The 21,784-nt window shown below is 41.2% G+C and overlaps 1 protein-coding gene across 1 annotated transcript; it reads left to right on the forward strand.

The window, feature by feature from the left end:
* Positions 1-281: 281 nt before the first annotated feature.
* On the forward strand, positions 282-5,209 carry LOC140117648 (keratin, type II cytoskeletal 7-like). The gene is made up of 9 exons (XM_072134576.1): positions 282-799; positions 1,209-1,423; positions 2,459-2,519; positions 2,704-2,799; positions 2,892-3,056; positions 3,140-3,265; positions 3,849-4,069; positions 4,161-4,195; positions 4,281-5,209. Exons 1-9 carry the CDS (start codon positions 362-364, stop codon positions 4,466-4,468), a joined length of 1,545 nt encoding a protein of 514 aa, XP_071990677.1. The 5' UTR covers positions 282-361; the 3' UTR covers positions 4,469-5,209.
* Positions 5,210-21,784: the final 16,575 nt, after the last annotated feature.

Genomic DNA, 21,784 nt, shown 5'->3' on the forward strand with positions numbered 1-21,784 from the left:
CATTTACGCAGTGCAGGTGCCTTTAAATCTAGAGACCAAGACTCTATTCATGGTTGAAATTTTAAGCATTAGATTCCTCTGTTCATTTCTAGTTCTGAGTGAATGACTGTGTGTGTCTGACCAGGCTGGAGTGGTCAATGGGAGTGAACATCAGGGAGGTGGGGACCTTAGCTGCAGGTAACTGAAGATGGATGGCAGCCAGCCACACCTAGTTGTGACATACAGTAAGCTGATCCCTCTGCCCCTACCCCCTTCCTACAAACCAACATAAAAAGGGGAAGCTGCTGCCTGATAGTCACTGGATCCCTCTAGCAGACCAGCAGCACCAGCTTCTCTCCTCTTATCATCTACACTTGGCACAATGTCTTTCCAACAAAAGAGCTTCAGCACTCGCTCAGCTATCCCTCAGGGAGGTGTTAGCTCTGTAAGAATTAGCCAGACCCGCACATCCAGTGGAAGTGGTGCAGGCTTTGGAAGAGCAGGAGGTTTCAGCAGCTCAAGCTTGTCCAACCTGGGCCAAGTGAGGAAGAGTGTCTCCTACGGTGTTTCCAGTGGCAGAAGTGGCATTGGTGGTGGCTCTCTCTATGGAGTTGGAGGTGGATCTGGATTCGGTGGTGGTTTTGGAAGTGGCTTCGGAGCTGGCCAGGTATCTGGTCCTGGAATCCAAGAAGTGACCATCAACCAGAGCCTGCTGGCACCCCTTAACCTGGAGATTGACCCCACAATCCAAACCGTTAGGAAGGAAGAGAGAGAGCAGATCAAGACCTTGAACAACAAGTTTGCTTCCTTCATCGACAAGGTAAGTGATGCAATCTGCATGGTTTATTCTTTGACTTGATATTATTTGAGTGTGCTTATTAGGGAAAACTGGGCGGTGCCTTTAATTGTATCCCTTCTAAAAATGTCAAAATTCAACTTCTCTATAATGAATATATAGACTATGGACTAAATTCCTATTTTCATTCAATTACAAGATGTGAAATAGAACATCTAGAAATGATGTATTGCATGCAGACTTGTCGTGACTGCATTGAGCTCTGTGCAGATCCCAAGAGCACCCCTCCGCTAAGAAATACAAGCACTGTCTAACTCCTTAACCTTGTCAGTGCCAAAGCAGGTGCTTTTAGTAAGAATGAATGATAACTGGTGACCTAATACACCTTTACATAGTGTGTATATCATGTTAACATAGCATTTTCTGCTAACAGGTTAGATTCTTGGAACAACAAAACAAAGTTTTGGAGACAAAATGGGAACTTCTGCAGAGACAGAAGAGTTCTACTTCAACCAACAACATTGGACCCCTGTTTGAAGCTTACATTGGCAACCTCAGGAGGCAGCTAGACAGCCTGACCAGCGATAAGGGCAGACTGGATGGAGAACTCAGAAACATGCAAGACTTGGTTGAGGACTTCAAGAACAAGTAAGTCAACAGATTACTGTCTAGGACTTAATTAAGAATTATATGTAAATTGTGGGTCACAAATACTTTACTGTGCATGACTGTAACAGAATGATTGCAAAGTGGTTGTATGGGCAAGCGCCACACCCTAAAGGGACCAAAGAAAGTGAAAAGAGGGCAGGGTTCACAAAATCCTGCCTTGGCCAAGTAGAGGCTGACAGGAACTAAAGCAAACAATGTAGATAAACCTGGGGTGTGTCTCCTAGAAGAAAGTCAATAGCAGGTAATCAAATCTACATGTCCAGGGGCTTGGCAAAGACAATGAAGATTCTGGATTGAAATATTCTTCAGTATCTAACATTGTCCACCAGTAATTGCTTTATTCAAAGAAATTTACATTAGACTTACATCCTCTATACATTTACCTGTACACTTGGTCATACATGTAGATATTGCAATAGAGAATGTATGTTTTCTGTGCACAGTTTATGGACAATTTGCAATACAGCCCAGTTTTATTTATTAGGGATTTTATATATTCACCATATAAGTGCAAATATAACACAGTTTCATGGGATCAGCTCATTGTTAGCAACATTCAGTACAAACACAACCTCCTGCCAAAGTTTATAATGGAGGCTCCCTTGATACACATAACAGCACACAGCCTAACCTTTTCCTTCCCGGAGGAACTATGACTGTGTGTTGAGCTGTGTTTTGCTTGCAAAGTCCTGGCAGACACCTTTGCACAACGTTGGCATGGCGTTATTTCTACCATACCCGCTATGAAAGCATTGTAATGTCCAGTTATCACATTACAGAAATTATAGTGAGGTCTAGTAGTTCAGACTTGTTCTGAAATTCTGTGATTCTCAGGATAAGTTAGCAGTAGAGAGGTAAGGTTCATGAAACAGAGCATGAAAGGAAAAACCTGGCTGCCCGGTTTCCTGGGGAGATTATATAACAAAAGGGAATACAGTTGTGTTTTGTTTTGCATGTCGAGCCCTTCCTGCCAACTCTACTCACCATCCATGTCTCTCCTTTCCTCCTTTGCAGGTATGAGGAAGAAATCAACAGGCGTACCGCAGCTGAAAATGAATTTGTTGTTCTCAAGAAGGTGAGCATTTCCATAATAAAATAATCCAATCAGTGAAGAAACATCTTTTAACTTGCAGAAGGACCTGTTATATTATCATTAGTTAGAGACTGCCAGAAGTTCCTCATAGGACTGAAGACAATGCAGCTATGAAGGGTCACTCAGAGAAACCTGGAATTTCATGACATTTGTTTGTTCTTTACAGGATGTGGATGGTGCCTATCTTAACAAAGTCGAGCTGGAAGCCAAGGTCGATTCTTTGACTGATGAGATCAACTTCCTGAGGGCCCTGTATGAAGCTGTAAGTAGCACTAGATATGGTTTGAGAATTATTTTGGCTTCAGAGAATATACAGTTCATTATTTCTAAATTGGGATATTCTTACTTCTGCAGGAGCTGCGTGAGCTGCAGGCCCAGATCTCAGACACCTCAGTTGTCCTGTCCATGGATAACAACAGAGCACTGGACCTGGACAGCATCATTGCTGAAGTCAAGTCTCAGTATGAAGAGATTGCCCAAAAGAGCCGTGTTGAAGCTGAAGCTGTATACCAGAACAAAGTAAGATTCATGTTAATTAATTCTTCTAAAAGCCTATGATTGATAGTGGATCATTAACCAGATTGCAAATTTTACCTCCACAGTTCCAGGAACTCCAAGCCACAGCTGGACGTCATGGAGATGATCTACGCACCACCAAGGCTGAGATCTCCGAGCTGAACCGTAGCATCCAAAGACTGCAGGCTGAGATTGAGAACGTGAAGGCCCAGGTAAGTTTCAGATCCTGGTCTCTCTAGTGGTTCTACTTTTGCCATAAAGTGATATTGCATAAAAAGAATAAGCAATATATTTCAGAGTTGTGATTTGCTATATATCTTGGGCTGCTGTGTTGCATGTTGACCTCAAAGGCATGTCCAAGTTACCATGGTTCAAACTCATTTACCAAATTTATAGCATGTGATAGAAGACACATCAAACATTTTGAGAGTTTCCTTTGTCAGTAGCATCTTTTAAGGTTCTTTATAACAGTTCATAGCAGGTGCAATAACGGGAGATTTAATTCTGCCTGGAAGCAACATAAAGCATGAAGTGAGCACATTGATGGATTAGTTACCATTTAGATGGCTTTGTAAAAGTTTTGTCTCGGGGCAGGGCGTGGACGCATGATTCATAGTGTGATCAGCTGCTGCTCATAAATAATGCAGGTCAGAACAATTATATCAACCTGCACAATGAGTTCAGTCTGATTCCACCTGTAAACTGTGCATGTAATCTGCAAGATTAAAAAGAATTATATAGTAATCTGGATTGTACTTCAGCTATAAATAATACATTTTTTCCCCCCAATATTAGCGTGCTAAACTGGAAGCTCAGATTGCTGAGGCTGAAGATCGTGGTGATCTGGCACTGAAAGATGCCCGCTCCAAACTGTTCGATCTGGAGACCGCTCTGCAGAAGGCCAAGCAAGACATGGCTCGCCAGCTCCGCGAATATCAGGAACTCATGAACGTCAAACTGGCTCTGGATATTGAAATTGCCACCTACAGAAAACTGCTGGAAGGAGAAGAAAGCAGGTATGGAAATATGACTCTTCATGATTAGTATGAATTATTCTACTTTTGGCACAATTTTAATCTTTAATATTGTGTTTTATGTTTTCCTTAGACTCTCTGGTGAAGGTGTTGGCGCTGTTAGCGTATGTAAGTATCTCTCTAGCTAGTATTTCTTGTAGCATTGGTTTTGGTGTAGAGTACACGGAACGCTAACCACTCTTATACATTACAGCTGTGGTGAACTCAAGCTCTGCAGTTGGAGGTGGAAGCGGATATGGTGGATTCTCTGGAGCCAGCTTCGGTGCTGGATCAGGATTCGGCGGCAGCTCTGTCAAGTTCGGCAGCGGTGGTGGATCATCTAGCGCTGTGAAGAGCTACTCAGTGACAACATCTTCCAGCAGAAGCAGCATTAAATACTAAGAAGCGGCTATAGTCCATGATTTATGACTTCACCAGTGCCATCCATACCTTCCAACAGAGATACAGTTTACTCTGCAGAGGAGAGGCACCATGATATAGTGCTGCATATTAAACCTCATTATTGTGCCAAGCATTTGCAACTTACATTACTAACACTGTTTAAGGGTATGGCTGGTTACTGATGTTGTTCAAAGCAACACCTCTCTCTGTCTTTGCAATGCTCTCTTTTGCTTCGTCTTACTGCCCTCTAAGTCTGTGTTCTCCTTGAGCGTGACACAGTGACATAACAGCTGGCTGGTGCTTACATCATAATCTTGAGGCTATCCTTCAGCAGCCTTATTAAACCTCTGCAGGTCAATGTTTAGTATAGAGGTGATGCCCAGATCCCCCAAAAATACAGTATTTCTGGGTATTTTGTAGTGTCCCTATGCAGAGCGAATCCCATTATTGTATATATCAGTGGAAACATTCGGTGCTATTCTTCACCCTCAACTATAAAGTCTACTCAGATTACTGATGCCAAGGAAGCTGCCAGACAGCAAAATTTCTGGAAGTTTAAGTCACTGATGCCTTTAAAGTTTGAACCTGCATCTGTATAAGAAGCAACTACTCCCATTTTCCACTCTGTACTGTCTGGTCTGTGTTAGTTGGTGGAAGTCTTCTGACTGTTGTTAGGGAGGGATTTTATGTATGGTTTGTTATGAAACATCTTCAATAAACTTCCTTCCAAATTCCAAAAAATCCTGATTTTATGTTTCATATCTTTTTGCACTTTGTACTTGTGGGGTGGTTGTTAACCAATTATACAATGGGCGGGAAAGGGAGTGGACGCATAGTACACAGTACACGTCTACTCCAAGGCCAAGGTTGGAGGCATGGTTTACTTCTACTATAAATGTGCACTAAGATTACTACAATAGGAGTGGACTTTCCTTTCCTACCTTTTAGCATAATTTTACATATATTATTTTTATGATAAATTTTATACATACTGCTTGGGAAATGAATCCAGGAATTTTTTAATACAACATTTCTAGGTAGCCTTCCAACTATGTGACAGTAAGAAACATCTCTCTGGTATTGATTCGGTTGTCACCTAAGTTGCTGCTATCTCCTCTAAACTCTCCGATATACATGTATGCTCAGTCCTAATGAGGAGAAGGGGAATAGGCCACACACCTTTACTTTTCAGGGAAGATGTTTTAGAAGTGTGTGAGAGCAGAGTTGTTGCTCATTGCAACCAATCAGAGCTCAACTTCCATTTTCCCACAGCTGTTTATAAAATTAAAGCTGAGCTCTGATTGGTTTATCTGGGCAACTAGAAGAGTTATACCTCAGACACTTCTGATGAATCTCCTCCATATCCATGGAAACCATTGCATTAAATGTCAACATGGTCCTACTTTACCATCACATCTTTTGGTCCAGACCCACCTAGATCAATGTGTTCAACCTACTTTAGTTTTTCTGCCATTCTCCTATAAGTTAACATCCATACAAGACTGTTCATAAAATTTTGCGTATATGGGATACAGAGGGGCCAGCGACAGGTTATGTGTACTGTATTACAGACCATACAACCCAGATCCACAATAAATGATTACTATATATACATATTAATACTAATTATTGTCTGTATGCAAGTCTGGATTCCTTGGACTTGCACAATTACATCCCCTAGCAGCGGCTTTTCTGTATATTGCAGACAATGCTACAATCTCATGGAATGCTGACTCTCCGCAGGAAAAGCCAACAGGAAGGTGAGCAGTCACATCACTTCCTGCTGGGTCTCCCCGCTCAGGGATCATTTTTCTGTAAATTTATTGTATACATAGCAACTCACTAGACATACAAAAGACTGAAATCCATGTTTCCCATCATGGGAACCCCTAGTTGTCTACAGTCTTTGATTGTAGTCTAATAATAGTCAGGAATTACGCCAGCTTAGCTAATATACTGACTGTGTCCCAAGTCTTCACTGTTGTAATAATTGCATGGACATGCAAGAGTATCTATCATTCTTTAACCCTTTCCCTCTACCGCCATTCCTTTTCTTTGTGCTATAGTAGGTAAAAAAAAAAAATTCTGCTGTAATATATCTTATATCCTGAATATTTAACCTTTAGCAGACTTTGCTGCTTAGCAAAACCTACATTATAAAGATAAGATGGTCTCACTAATAATCACTTCCTTGTCCTGCTGGCAGATATTAACAAATTAGAATAATAATTCCTTTATTTAAATAGCGCACACAGATTACGCAGCGCTGCACAGAACTTGTCAGATCAGTCCCTGTCCCCAATGGTACTCACAATCTAATGAGCCTACCAGTATGTTTTGGAGTGTGGGAGACAACCTAGGAGAGAACATACAAACTCTATGCAGATGTTGACCCTGGGACTTGAACCCAGGTCCTTAGCGCTGCAAAGCTATAATGCTAACCAATAAGCCACCGTGCCGCCCTGAAGGGTTGGGCATGTTGGATTTCAATCCTTTGTTCTCAAGTTAGATAAGCCGATATCAGAGGGCACAATCATCCAGTTAAGGCTAAGGATTCCTATCTCAATTGTCCCTACATTGTAAGGAGACGGCGGGAGAATTCCTGACATGTTCTTATGACTGAGGGCACAGATGTCTCTGCCGATGTTGATTCCTCGTCCCATATTCATGGGGGAGGAGTTAACATTGGCAGCAGCCAGTGATTGGCTACTGCTGATGTTTGGGATGTCTCCCCGTTGCTGTCACTGCCCTAACATGGACAGTGACATCACTGGGAACCTCCCAGTAGTTTGCAAAAACTAGGCCTCTGTCTGCCAGTTTATGTATACACACATACACAAAAGATGTGTTAGATATGGAATCAGGAAAAAAAATTATTGCAATTTAATATGGCAAATGTTATCATTTATTATAAGTAATAGTGATTACTATAGGATTATCTGATTGAAACAGTCATAGGGGGTCATTTATCTAATCTCTGTTTGTTTTGGCTAGTTTTTCCATCTGCTTTTTTGGTAATTTATTAATATCACTTTTTCCTTGTGTTAAATGGGGGATTTTTTCTCAGATCTCTTTTTGAGACATTTGTTACAAATGTCTCAAAAATGTCACACAAATGTCTCAAGTCACTTCGTCTGGAGTTTTTTTTGTGCCAAAAGTGATAAATGTCAATTGTTACATTAAGCATAGAAGATAAATGTATCTTAGGCTAGATTCACACTGCCGTTGCCCAACGAACCGTAGCACGGCGGGCACACGGCAGCGCGCGAGGAGAGGAGGTGAGCTCTTCTCACCCCCGCCCCTCTCCATAGTGATATATGGCGCACAGCGGCGTATGCCGTGGGAGCCGTGCGCCCATTGGCCATATATACGTTGGCCATATATATGTCCCCCATGTGGCAGTGTGAATGTAGCCTAAGATACATTTATCATACATTTTACTGGCGGAAAACAAATGTCCCTAAAAAGACCCAAAAATTGCAATCTGCCTAAAATGTCTCAAAAAAGCCAGAAAAAGGAGGAAGAAAGATAAAGATAAATGAACCCTATAGTTCTCCACTTGTTTACATCACATCTATTTTTCACAGGGCCTGTTTGCAGCTCAGTCCCAATACCACTTTATCATGTATGGCGATGTATTTAATAGACCATATTGATTATCCAAGGGATGCCATCTAATCAAATAACTGATCCGCAGAGGTGCCAGGTGTTGACTCCAGAGATACATGATCAATAGATAGATCCTGGAGTAGCCCTTTAAGCGTGACCATCTTCAGTGTGGTACTATGAAATGATAGGATATCTTCATGAGTAAAACTACAAGATAAGAGATACAAAACCTTTGATATCTAGCACATCAGTGCCAAACGCCGGCAGTGCTTGTTCTTTAATGTGCGGCCAGACAGATCATTTATGTAACTTACAGCTCAGTTTCCTAGTTAATATAACAAGCATGAGGGGTCTGCTTACAATGTAGGGTGTGATTCAAGAAACGGCATGGCCTGCTGAGAAGGAAATCATGAGTTGCCAGTGTAAAGTCACAAATCTAGGTGTGTCAAAGGGAAGGGTAAAAAGAAAAAAAGCTTGGTACTGTGTTAGGAAAGGGTGTGGACAGCAGCGACTTTATGTTCTTGTGGTTGTAACCTTTATCTGTACGTGTTTATGGCTCGCTGTATACCGGACATAATATAGACATCTCATTTCTGTGTGTAATATTGGACAATATCTTGAACTCTATTAATACAGCAGTAGTTTGAGATCTACATAGTATAAAGGACTTAAAGGAAATCTACCACCAGGATGAAGGATTGTAAAACAAGAACACTTACATACAGGTGTGTGACCTCTCTGTCAAGATCCATTCTTCTTCTAGCTTTATAAGCCCTTGGTTTTACAAGAAAAAAGGTTTTAAAAATTAGGCATTGAGCCTGAGGAGCTCCAGACTCCATTGACATCTATTAAGCCAGGAGCCCCTCAGGCTCATTTGCATGCTTTTAAAAATGTTTTTTTTCTTAAAAACAAGGGCATAAGAAGCTAAAAGAAGAGCATATCCTGCCAGAGGGGGCACACACCAGCATGTCATTGTGCTTGGTTTACAATCCTTCATCCTGATAGTCGATGTCCTTTAAAGGGAATATATTACCGGTTGTCCTTTTCACAAATTAAAACCAGACAGTGTCATAGATAGATATCACTTACCTTCACACCAGCCTCATGACATCAGGCAGTAATAGTATGGAAACTGAATCATTACGATATATGAGGACGTTTTCCAGGTATTAGTGTGTGATGTAAATGAGGCAACTGCTGAAAAGAAACCCCCCTACAATATTAGCTAACATTGCTGACCATAGTGTAATGGTTGTCCCAGATGATTGCAGTGGCGGATCCCATTTATTTCAATGTGTATTGCAGAGTCTTATCTTTTCCCATAAAACATGCATGCTTGGCTGTGTTTGGACAATAGCTTTTGATCAAAAATTAATTTGGACAATAGGCATAAATTCCCCTCTGAGGAAGCTTATAACACTTGAAACATGTGTCTTAACGGATAAGACATTGAGGCTTATTTACTAAGGATCCGTGGATTGCACTTTCATCTAATTTTAGTAATTTGCTGGATTTGCGCCACTGTGACAGGTATATAACTGGAGATTGTGTTACACGGGATCGGATTGTGGTGCAGCTGCGCCGGCTTTCATCAGGAAAAAGCAAGCCTTTGGATGATCCCACTGATTCGGACTGAGCGCGGGATTTAACATTCAAATTGTGTCGCAAGACAATGCACTTACATACACTGGGAAGAAGGTGAACTTTGGCGGACCTAAGCGGGGAAGCGACACATGCAGGATATAGGGTGCACAATCTTAGTGAATCGCACCAAAGTGCATTCCAGTCGGACAATGCACTTTCTTGGAATGCGACAGGACAGGTCAGTAAATGTGCCCCATTATATATAGTATAGAGGTTGTATTATTTGGTCCTATTCCAAAGTTTATGGGCATCACTATTTGAATGGAGACATGTAATGATTTTTATTTAACCTGGGAATGATCTCACTTATCATTATTACTTATCTAGGACTAATTTACTTATTGTAACTGCTTCTCACCTGTTAATGGGATATGTACAATGTAGCTTTGTACTAATATGGAATCTTGTTTTAAACCTACTGTTTCAAAAAGATGCACAGGGGTTTGCTGATGAAAGAAAACCCAGTTTTATTGCTGTTTTAGCTTCTATCACTCAGTGTAAAATTCCAGAGGGTCGGCAGGGAATCTCTAAGCAGACACTTCATGATTCATCTGTGCTAGGAGATGATGTGAGCTGACAATGTGCTTAGATTATCAGGATACAGGTTTATCTACACTTTTATTTAGCTTCTGAACAATCTACTGCTATCTGACACATAGAACGAGAGATGAGACAGATCAGAGATGAGAGATGATGATATCCATATAACACACAATGACATTCTCAGCTCTGCTATCTCAGCCATAACATACTGTCAGCTCTGATTTCCTTCCCTCTCCTGGATAAAGACCTTATCTGCCTGTAGCTTGTAGATTAACTCTCCTCATGCTGCTGTTTTCTGTCAGGAAGTCTCTGTGTGAGCTCGTCCTGAAATGCTCAGGGAGGGGCCGATGCAGAGAGGAGCTCAGTGCAATCTGTCCTGCCTGACCCTAGACTTCTGATTTACGGTCTGATCCAGGGGAAACTGTAGTTGTATACACCAGGACTGATAAGACTGATAGAGACAGGTTGGACTTAGAGAAGGTGTTATTTTGTCATCTTAAGTATATTTAAGAATTTTGTCTTTTTGTGAATACCCAATCAACATAAACCACCTTTTACTTTTGCATTGACTACTGGAGTATTCAGCCTGCTATAATGTTATTCAGAGCAAAGGGAAGGTCTTGCCAAGCATCCAAATGCAGAGAGCTCAGAGAACTGCAGTGTGAGGACACACCCTCCATTTATCGGACTATAAATCCATTTGCAGAAATTTAGGATTAAGCAGACTTCAAGCCCTGGATTGACCTGTTTCTATCAGTTTCTTTAATGGAACTATAACCATGCTTTAATTGTTTACAAAGGGTGAGAGTTAATGCACTGAAGCGGTTAATCACGTCTCCAGAGTAATTAAACTGTCGAAGATAAAACAGGTTATGTGGTTGCCAACGTGAATTCATCATAAAAGACTGCTGCTCTTTTAGATTTACACTAAATAATGCAGCAAGGTTGGCGCTTTAAGGGTATGGCGTGTCGCATACCGCAGTTGTCTAATCTAGGAGCGGCCTCTACTCCTGCTGAGTATTGTATCTCTCTGCAAAAGTCTTAGTCTTTGACCTTTATGGCTTCCTGGAACAAAGGTCGGTGTAGGATTTTACTCCAGTGACTTGGTTGCACTATACCTTGCTTCGCTTTCATGTGTGATAGTCGCTGAGTCAGCCCCAGAAAACAGGTGAAAACATAATATGTTGCTATGAGATTTCGGAGTATTGGCAGAGTTTACAGATATCCTACACAGATCTTCATTCTAATTCTATGGGCAGTGGATAAAAAGCCAAACCCTTAAATCAGCACATTCATGAAATACTGCAAGCAATCTGACCTGGGAACCTGGCAATGATAGGTTTTATCAATATACAAGAATCTTTTAGTAGACATCAGGTTAGTCCTGTATTTCAGATACTCTCCAGTTGGGACTTCTGTTTGTCCCACTTTCCACAATACATGTCCATAAGGTGCAATAAAGGCACAGATAGTCAGCAGCAGGTATAGTTAGGGGTTAAAGGTGTGATCCCAGGACTGGAGAAATATGGATTAGAGGCAAGAGGAGGAACCTGTTGGGACAACTGTGAACGCTATCTCATATGGTGATATTTTTCTACTGTGCCAAAATCCCCATCCCACTAAAAATCAAAGGGAGTCCGTGGGAGCTTATCCTATATATATATAAGAACCTGCCTGCAGATTCTCATACGGGATTTGACAGTAGTAGAATATACTACTATAGAATAGAAGATTTGCACATTCACATAAGCAGAGTTTAGGAGTATAATTTATTTTTCAGCTTAATTTAAGCAGAAAGTTCCCAATCTCCCTCTGGTGGTGAATGCAGGCAGCCATGATTTTGCCTTTTATGTTTTCTGTAACATATTTCAACCTCTGTTTTAAAAAGTAATATAAATGAGGAATTTTGATAAGTAATTAATTGGTATTTATGGGTGGACTTTTACTGATGCATTAAATCTGATGCACCTGAAAATGTATTCCTAAATGTGCAATCACTTCAAATATGCATCTTTCTGTTCCTATTCCTTATCCATAGTATCTGCCATATTGGGGGTCATTTACTAAGGGCCCGATTCGCGTTTTCCCAACGTGTTACCCGAATATTTCCGATTAGCGCCGATTTTCCCTGTATTGCCCCGGGATTTTGGCACACGCGATCGGATTGTGGCGCATCGGTGCCGGCATGCACGCGATGGAGATCGGGGGGCGTGGCCGAGTGAAAATCCAACGGATTCGTAAAAACCGCCGCATTTAAAAAAATAAAAGTGTCGCTTGGGACGCGCTCACCTTCACTTGGTCCGGCTCGGTGAACTTGAGTGCGTTTAGATGCTTTTCAGCGCAGCAGCGCCACCTGGTGGACGGCGGAGGAACTACCTTGATGAATCCCGGCCGGACCCGAATCCACTGCAGAGAACGCGGGCGCTGGATCGCGAATGGACCGGGTAAGTAAATCATTGGGGCAGATTTACTTACCTGGTCCGTTTGCGATCCAGCAGCGCGTTCTCTGTGCTGGATTCGGGTCCGGCCGGGATTCATCAAGGTAGTTCCTCCGCCGTCCACCAGGTGGCGTTGCTGCGCTGAAAAGCATCTGAACGCGCTGGAGTTCACCGGCTCGGGCTGAGTGAAGGTAAGCGCGTCCCAAGCGACACATTTCTATTTTTAAATGCAACGGTTTTTCCGAATCCGTCAGGTTTTTGCTCGGCCATGCCCCCCGATTTCCGTCGCGTGCATGCCGGCACCGATGCACCACAATCCGATCACGTGCGCCAAAATCCCGGGGCAATGCAGGGGAAATCGGCGCAAATCGGAAATATTCGGGTAACACGTCGGGAAAACGCGAATCGGGCCCTTAGTAAATGACCCCCATTGTGTGCAAATGATACAGTATATAAAATCATCAAGGGTCTCTGCGGCAGAAGATAACCCAACTTTTTGTGATCATGTAGGGGTAAATTATGCCCTATTCTATACCCCTCAGCTGCTGCATGAGGATCTGTAGCATCTGTTCTGACATAGTACAGTAAAATACCTGAAAATACTAAAATACTCTACTGCTGCTGAAGAACATCTTTTTATAATCTTTTTTTTTTTTAAAGGGCACCCTTTAGGATAGGGAGCCCTGGGCAAATGCCCAGTTTGCCCCGTCCTAACACTGGCTCTGTGCTTAGAAAGTCATGGGGCCTTCTATTAGTCTGAAAAAAGTGGCTTGTACACAGCCCCATTACTCATTCGTTAGACATGTTGCCATATTTCACACTGGTGCCAGTCAAAACTAGATGCATATTTATGGATTATTGATAAAACAACTTAACGAGAGAAATTACACTTCATCAAAGCACAAGGCAACTTATTACACTGCTACTCTGTGTGCCACAATATGGTGCTCCATCGACTTCCATATGATATAACTACATCTGACCAAAAATGTGAATGGATCCATATGGAATCCTAGTACAATGGGAGCCGTATTATGGTTCTGTATGATTATGTATATACTACAGGTTTGATGACTTTTATGCACAAATTCCCACCATAATTCTTAGAAGCCATTATAGAAAAGATGCCTCCTAGCAGCTAAAATAGTAAAGCACTATGAGTTGCTAGTGGCACTTTGTGCAGAAATATCCCATGTATGTGACAAACTTTAACACAGATTGTCTAATGTTAAAACATTTTCCAGCTCACTCACACTCCACATTTAGGTTATGTAATAAAAGCAATGAAAGCTGTAAATATCACTGAATCAGATATAAGGTACTGAAAGGAGAGGCTATCTGTCCTATAATCATCCCGCATGTAAGAGCAGCATTTATAGGGGCATTTTATTAGCTTTCTAGACATAAATTTACTGTTTTTAATAGTTGCAGAATGTTCTCATTTTACTTTATCTATTTTTAGGTGCAAAAAAATCGCATCATCTCTTCTTATGGAAAAATGAAATAATTGCAAGGGAATTCGTCATCAGTTTTCTCCAAAATAAAATGCAGCCAGTATTGTTCCTGGAGATCTGTGGAGCAATACCTTTGTGTGTAATAAGTAGCAGCATGACTCTAAAAAGTACATTTTTAACCCCCGTTAGCAGCTCATGCAAGTGCTCTGGGCTAGTCTCTCAGCCTGAAGAGCTTTCTACTCTTTGCAATGAAGTGTTCCACAGTTCCTTTCTCCCTGGCTCTGACTGATTGTTGTAGGTACGCAACCAAATTTCTAATACAGACCCTATTCCTTCTACAGGGGAGGGGGTGCGGACTACTACAATGCAGAGATCAGAAAGCTCTTCCATCTGAAAGACCCGCCCAGAGCCTCACATGGGCTGCTACCTAACTCTGCCTGTAGCTTTGTATGGTCAAAAACACATGTTATGGATTGTTGTACATTAAAGGAGCAGATTTGGTATTTCTGGGGCCCTTATGATTGTTGTGGGGACTAATAGGGTGTTGGCGATGAAACATTAGATGATGCATTTGATTTTGAGGTGATATTTTTCTCAAAGCTAGTTGGAGAGTAGGCATTTTATAGCAGTTCCTGTATAGTCTAAGAAGCATTGTCAGAGCCATGAATTTGGTAGAGTATGGTCTCATTTGGATATTGGACATAAAAACTGAGCAGTGAGTGGAGGTTGTCTTGTCATGTATATTAGACGCAGGGAGGGTATATCTATATGTGTTGTGTTCAATGATCAATGTTCCTCAAAGATCTCCTTACACATCCTGAGAGCTTTGGCAGTTATAGTGATTCTGACATCTATTCTATACTGCTTTCAGAATGGTTTGGAGACTTTTTTGCAAGGTTTATGGGCTATTTCACTACTTAAGCTCATGTAATTCTTCCTACTTCTCCTCTCAGATGGCAGCCATCGTTTTAGCAGGTTCTATGAAAGTGAAGCACCTAATGATTCTTCAGGTTTATGATGAAACTTTAGTAAACTTCTACCAAACTTTAGTAAACTTCTACCAAACTTTAGTAAACTTCCAGGTATGGGTTCTCTTAACCCAGGTGAATCCAGCTGTGGCGCTCCTGAGCTAGGTCAGCCCCAGCTCCATCACGATTGAGGCAAAGCACAGTTTACTTACTTACACATTCACCATACAGCATCTCAATCATCCTATGCATGGACAAGGGTTAGACTACTAGTGAAAGAAATTTGTGTTGCTTTTGCTTTGGGAATTTACAGATAAATAATATTTGCATGTAGCTGTACAGTGGTGGACCCAATGATTTATTTTACTGGTTTACCCTCAGCAATCCAGTCCAACGTCGGCTAAACTTGGTAATAAGTAAACTATATGCATCCTAATATGAGCTGTCTCTCACAATAGGCTGGTCTACAATAATGACATAACTCTGTAATCTGAACACTTTCCTGCTGTATCTGACTTTGTCTGCACCATCGACAATCCCCCCTGAACTTGGCTTACATACGTGAATGTGATATTGGCTCATGTATCCTTGATAAATTCTCCACATATTTCTCTCCCTTGTTCATTGCAGGGTCAGTTTGCAGCGTGGAGCTAATTATTATACGTTGTTCACAGCTCTTATCTAATGGAATCCTTACTGGGTGATGGAATATTGAGATATGACAACTGTTATACTATGTTACTCGTTGTATCATACACAGTAGGCTTTTAGGTATTGCTTTTGCATTGGCTTTTACAGTTCCTTATGTATGCTTGCAATAAATAAAGTGAAGATAAGTGATTATCTCATGATACGAGAAGCCATGAGTTCCTATATCCTTGTTGACTGCTGTACTATCTCACAAAGGAAGCCCAAAGTGGAAAGGTCTTGTAAGATTGACGTAAAACATGGAATACAGGCTTATTTTGAGCACATTAAGTGAAACCTACCTCTACAGATCCACCTTAATAGGTGATGATAGGTGCATCTAAAGAATATAAGGATAGCCCTTTTTAGGGCTGATCCTTTACTCCCCTCTATCTTTTCTAATCTTTAATCAGGGTAATATGCAAACTTTCTAAAGAGGCAACTGGGGCGTGGAGTAGCCGGAACTGAGGCTAGACGGCGCGGCTACTCCATGCCCCAGTAGCCTCTTTGATCCTCCTACCCAGACATCTTCAGCGCACAGCGCATGCGCAGAACTCCAGCTTCACTGACCAGTGACCCAGAAATCCTGGCTCCTTCCACATACTGGCATATCGCACATACCTGCAGCAGTAACACAGATCCTGGTTAACTAAACTTGTTGAAATTTTTTGAGATTAACACTTTTCTACACTTAAGATCATTGTGCACTCAGTAATGATTGACTTCAAAAAGAGGAATCCTTGCTCCATGAGCCAGAACCATGGAATTGTCAACATGCGCAGTAGCTCTGGCTTCTCAGATGAGCGTGCGCAGCTGCTGCGAGCTGCGTGCTGAAGACTGGGGTAGGAGAGATCGAAAGAGGCTACTGGGGTATGGAGTAGCCATAGCTCCCACTCTACGGCACAGCTTCTCCATGCCCCAGATGCCTCTTCAGAAAATTTGCATATACATCATTAATTGTGGGCCACAACATGTTTTATTAAAGTGAGCATTAGGCTACACTACATTACAGTAACCTGCCACCAGATCTACCTTAGTAGTTAAATTCGTGATGATTGGTTTCCACAGTAGTAACTTCCCAAAGGGAAAACTAAAGAGGTTCTGCAGGATTAGGGTCTTTTTTTTCTTTAAAAGGGCCCTGGGAGGTATAAAAGTAGCAAATATCCTACACTTCTCTCCAATGCTCTGGACCACTGCACCACCAGCATCTCTTTATATACGGAAACACAGTGGTTGGTGCAATGTCAACAGCCATGCACCGGCTAAAGCAGCAGTTGCAGGCTGTGAGAGGTTGACAGTGACACTGAATGGACTGCCAGAGAGGGGTGTGCTTAATGTGTTGTTATTTATATAGCCCTGGGGCCCTTTATTTTTCAACCCTTGATCCTGAATAACATTGCTTAGACCAATGGATGCACAACCTAAAGTGACCCAAGTAAAATATCTGTAAATTGGCCCTTCCAATAACATCATATAACAGAAGATAATGTTACCCACATAAAATGTACCATGGCAGATAAGGTCATTCAAGTGTAACCCATTGTACAATTCTAGTGTTTATCTAGAGCAGTTATGGTAACCTTTTAGGGGCATAGTGCCCAAACTATAGCCAAAAACCCACTTATAAATCACAATGAGACAATGCCTTGAAGACACCAATGCAGTTGAACGAAGGAGGGGAAGTTCAGATTATCAATGTAGCTTCCCTCCAGGGTCCCCCTGTATAGGAATCATGGGGAAGGAGCTCCAATGATAATCCAGCCCTGTCCATACCTCCTTTCTCTTCTGGAAACTCAGGAATTGTTGCTTTAAATAGTGCTGGGGGCCCACAGATATGGCTCTGAGTACCATCTCTGGCACTTGTGCCATAGGTTTGCCACCACAGATCTAAAGGAAGTCAGAAACCCCTATTAGGCTGATGTCATTTTACACATAGTAGGGGGAAAATTTCTATGTGATACCTGGACGCCTGGATCAACATTGTATCAAATTTAGTTCTAATAACATCATATATTTACTTTCAATAAAAGCAGGTCCTTCTAGAACGTTTCCAGCATGTAAGCCATCACAACACTCTGTGGCAATCTACAGTGTCACTGCTCTCACAGTAAAGAAACCCTATTTATGAAAACAGTAAAATGATCTTTCCTCTAGGTGTAGGGGATGCCCCCTTGTCATTGTTACAGGCCATAGTTTATGAAGATCAATAGAAAGATCTTATGTATGGTCTACTTAGTGATGAGGCCATAACTATTTATGCCTCTCTGAATAGTGTTTAGCGGAACCAACCCCTGATCTTCTTAAAAACCAACACCTGGTACATCCGTGATCAGTGCTTGCACCAACTTTGGAAGTTAACATTTTAAATACTGCCAGCAAAATTAATGGCGACACCAATCTTTAGCACCTAAAATGGTGGCGCGCCTTCATCAAATCTATTTCATTTCCTCCAGTGGAATTAAAACAGATAATATCTGCAATCAGTACCAGCACCAATTGCAGGTGGTACTGGCAGAGTGGTTTGGGTCCAAGTTCGATATAGACAGAACTCCAAGTTTGGGTTTGGCCAAGCTCTGCTGAAACCGAATTAATAGTTCGCTCATTACTACTCTTGATACATCATATTATATTTTTGTCATTGGCAGAAGCTGCCTGGTATAGATAAGTTAGCTGTCCACCAATACCGGTTAATTTTTTTCTAGCGTATTTTATGCAGTGTTTTATTATTTAATTGAACTTGCTTGAATCCTCATCCCTTACATTTTTGACACCACACTTCATTGGCTATCTCTTCATGTAGGCTCCAGCTTCTACTTATCCTTTGTAATGTTGTAGTATCTTCCTCTGTGTTTTTTTTACTTTTGATTTACAGAGCGTAGTATCATCTGAAAACATTTCCCAGTTTACAGGACTTCCTGCATTTTCCTAAAACAGGTTTGTTAAAATTATAATTCTGCTCTTCTATTCTGTTTTTCTGGTAACAGATAGAAATTTGTGTTCTTTTTTGGTATAAGAGGGAGACTCCTTCTAAAATCTGTTTCTTGCAGGAAGGTATATCATACGGTAGGTGATAGAGGGTGGTAGATGGCTGTTTGATTGGGACACAGTGATTTATGTATATCTTTTCTTTTGTTTTAATTGCAGCATTAGTTGTATATATATACTTGGCTATTAGCTTTTACTGGCAATAAAGCCATTAGATATCACTGTTCATATTCCAGTCTTACAATTGCCATTGGATCAAATCCCAAGCAGCCTTAAAAAGGATAGTACTACAGTGTAAAGAACTTATAAGATCGTTATTAGTATATTAGGGGATTTTTATATCCTGTTATTTAAATTGTCTTTGAATTTCTTTCTTGAAAGATTGGGAAGTCCCAGAAGTTTTATAGAATGTTATACAATGCAACAGAATTGTTAATTCCATTAACATAATTTGTGAATCAAATAAGAATAGGTACGGATCAGAGATCCCATGAATCTTAATATGAATTAACATGAATTAACATAAAGTGCCATTGAAAAAGTCTCTAGGGGTAGGCGGGTTGTGTAGGGCAGGGGAATAAGAACCTTCTGTGGAGTCATGAAGGGTCAGTTTCTATGGATGGGAGTCAAAAAATTATAAAATGAATTAAGCAAACTATGCTTACCTATCGGCATCTTCTCCACAATAACAGAAAATATCTTCTTAAACCCTGACATGGCGGCGACTTTAAAAATATTCTAATTAGCCTTGCATGCACCCTTCCAGCAGCCATACTTACTTGCTATCCCCTGCTGGAGAGCCTGGTAACATTACTCAGGAGGCATACATAAGAGAGGAGGTAAGTATGGCTGCTGGAGGCTTGCATAGTTATTAACCGTGAGCAACCTGCGTACATACCAGAGCACCCTCTGCTAAGTATAGTTTAATTCACTACCATGCTAATGGGAGTTTTCCTTTAAAGAGGACCTGTCACCCCATTTATCGGCACTAGGAGCTGCTTACTAAAGTAAGCAGCTCCTAGTGCTTGATCAAACGCCGCAGTGTTAGAGTGATAGAGTTACTGGAAACCTCCGGTAACGCTATCAAACACTGCGGCGGGGTATAGTGTAATCATCGGACAGCTTGCAAAGCTGTCCGATGTATTCATGAGGGGGCGGTCCGAGGCGCTGCTTCTACCCCGGACCGCCCCGCACGCTCCATAAGCCGGCATTGACTGCCGCGTGCTAGGCGGCAGTCACCACCCCTAGTCACGCCCCAACCCCGCCCCCTCATGAATACGTCAGACAGCTTTGCGAGCTGTCCGATGATTACACTGTACCCCGCCACAGTGTTAGATAGCGTTATCGGAGGTTTCCGGTAACGCTATCACTCTAACACTGCAGCGTTTGTTCAAGCACTAGGAGCTGCTTACTTTAGTAAGCAACTCCTAGTGCTGATAAATGGGGTGACAGGTCCTCTTTAAGGTTGAATCTCTTTCCTTTCCCAAGAACTAATGCATAATTAAGTAAACCTACAAAATCATTAACATGATTATCCCCACATCTTAAAATACCCAACCTATCAAAATTATCAAAATATTGTTCCATGTGAGGAATTTTATAGCAAAAAAAAAGAAAACATGTAAGTTGCCACTTTTTTGTTGTTTCACAACAGTTACTATAATTATATCCATGAAAACTTCAGTTGATGCTGCAAAAAATGACACCTTACCTAATCCTGTAAACTAAACCATATAATAAAGGTACGGATGTCTAAGTATGTTAAATATGGCAAGAGGGAAGATAAAAAACTATTTTATTAAAGTCACTAGAAAAAACTATATAAATTTGCCATCTATTCGATTGCACTGACCCAAAGAATTAAGGGGATGTGTCATGTGAACCTAACAAGCCATAAAAACTATTTCCTGTTTCCAGCTAGGAAGTTCAGTTTATCCCACAGAAAGCAAGCCCACATATAAATCTGTAAATAAAAATAAAAAATCAGAAGCAGACTTAAAAGAACACTCTAGTCAAAACTAATTAATTGAATAATGCATAGTGCAAGGCCAGAAGGGCGGAGCCTGACTCATTATTATTGTATTTGTAGAACCTGGCTAGAACCTAGAGTCATGCTCCTCCCGTCAGACCCTGCACAGGGTATCAGGATTCAGCTTAGACTAGAGTGTTCCTTTCAAAACAGACCACTAAAACAATTCAGATTCTAAATAAAATGAAATAATTTAGATCATTTTATCATACAGTAAACCAGATGACCAGATCATCCAAATGCAGGACCCTTTAAAAAATTCACACCTCAGATCAAATAAAATTAAAATATTGATTCGAAATCCAATTCTTCCTTGTTTTAACACCCCTTGTTAAAAATTGTCTTCTTATATTATTTTCTTTTCATATACATGTCTGCTCTTTGTCTAATTGATTTGCCCTCTGGATATGATGTTATGGTGCGCGGTATCAGGCTCCGCTTCACTCTTGTCTAGTTGCTATCTCTCTAAAGGCTCCACTAGGAATTACTCAAATACTTGAGGGATTGGTAATATACTTCTAAAGAAGTTCCCCTTCAGAAGTGAACCCTGCCTCCAATTGACTAGAGAGCTTCTACATTGCAAATCATTTCCTAAAGCACGTCTTCATAAGAAAAGAGGAGGCCTACAATAACATTTATGCTACAAAGTGCTATCATTAAAGGGGTTGTCCGAGTTAAAAAAAAAAAAAATATATGTGGCCGGGAGCGGGCTGACTAAAACAATAAAGCTGTACTTACCTCCCGGTGCCCTCCCGTATCCAGCGCTGCTGTCGCTCTGGTCCGGGGGCCATGTAAACAAACAGAGGTAAGTACAGCTTTATTGTTTTAGTCAGCCCGCTCCCGGCCACATATATATATATTTTTTTAACTCGGAAAACCCCTTTAAGTGTATTATGTATGGTAGGAGTAATGCACTGCCAATATTTACAAGCAGTAGTTATCTAAGACCATGAGAGCTG

Source organism: Engystomops pustulosus, chromosome 2 (genome assembly GCF_040894005.1).
Source record: "Engystomops pustulosus chromosome 2, aEngPut4.maternal, whole genome shotgun sequence".
Taxonomy (NCBI): Eukaryota; Metazoa; Chordata; class Amphibia; order Anura; family Leptodactylidae; genus Engystomops; species Engystomops pustulosus.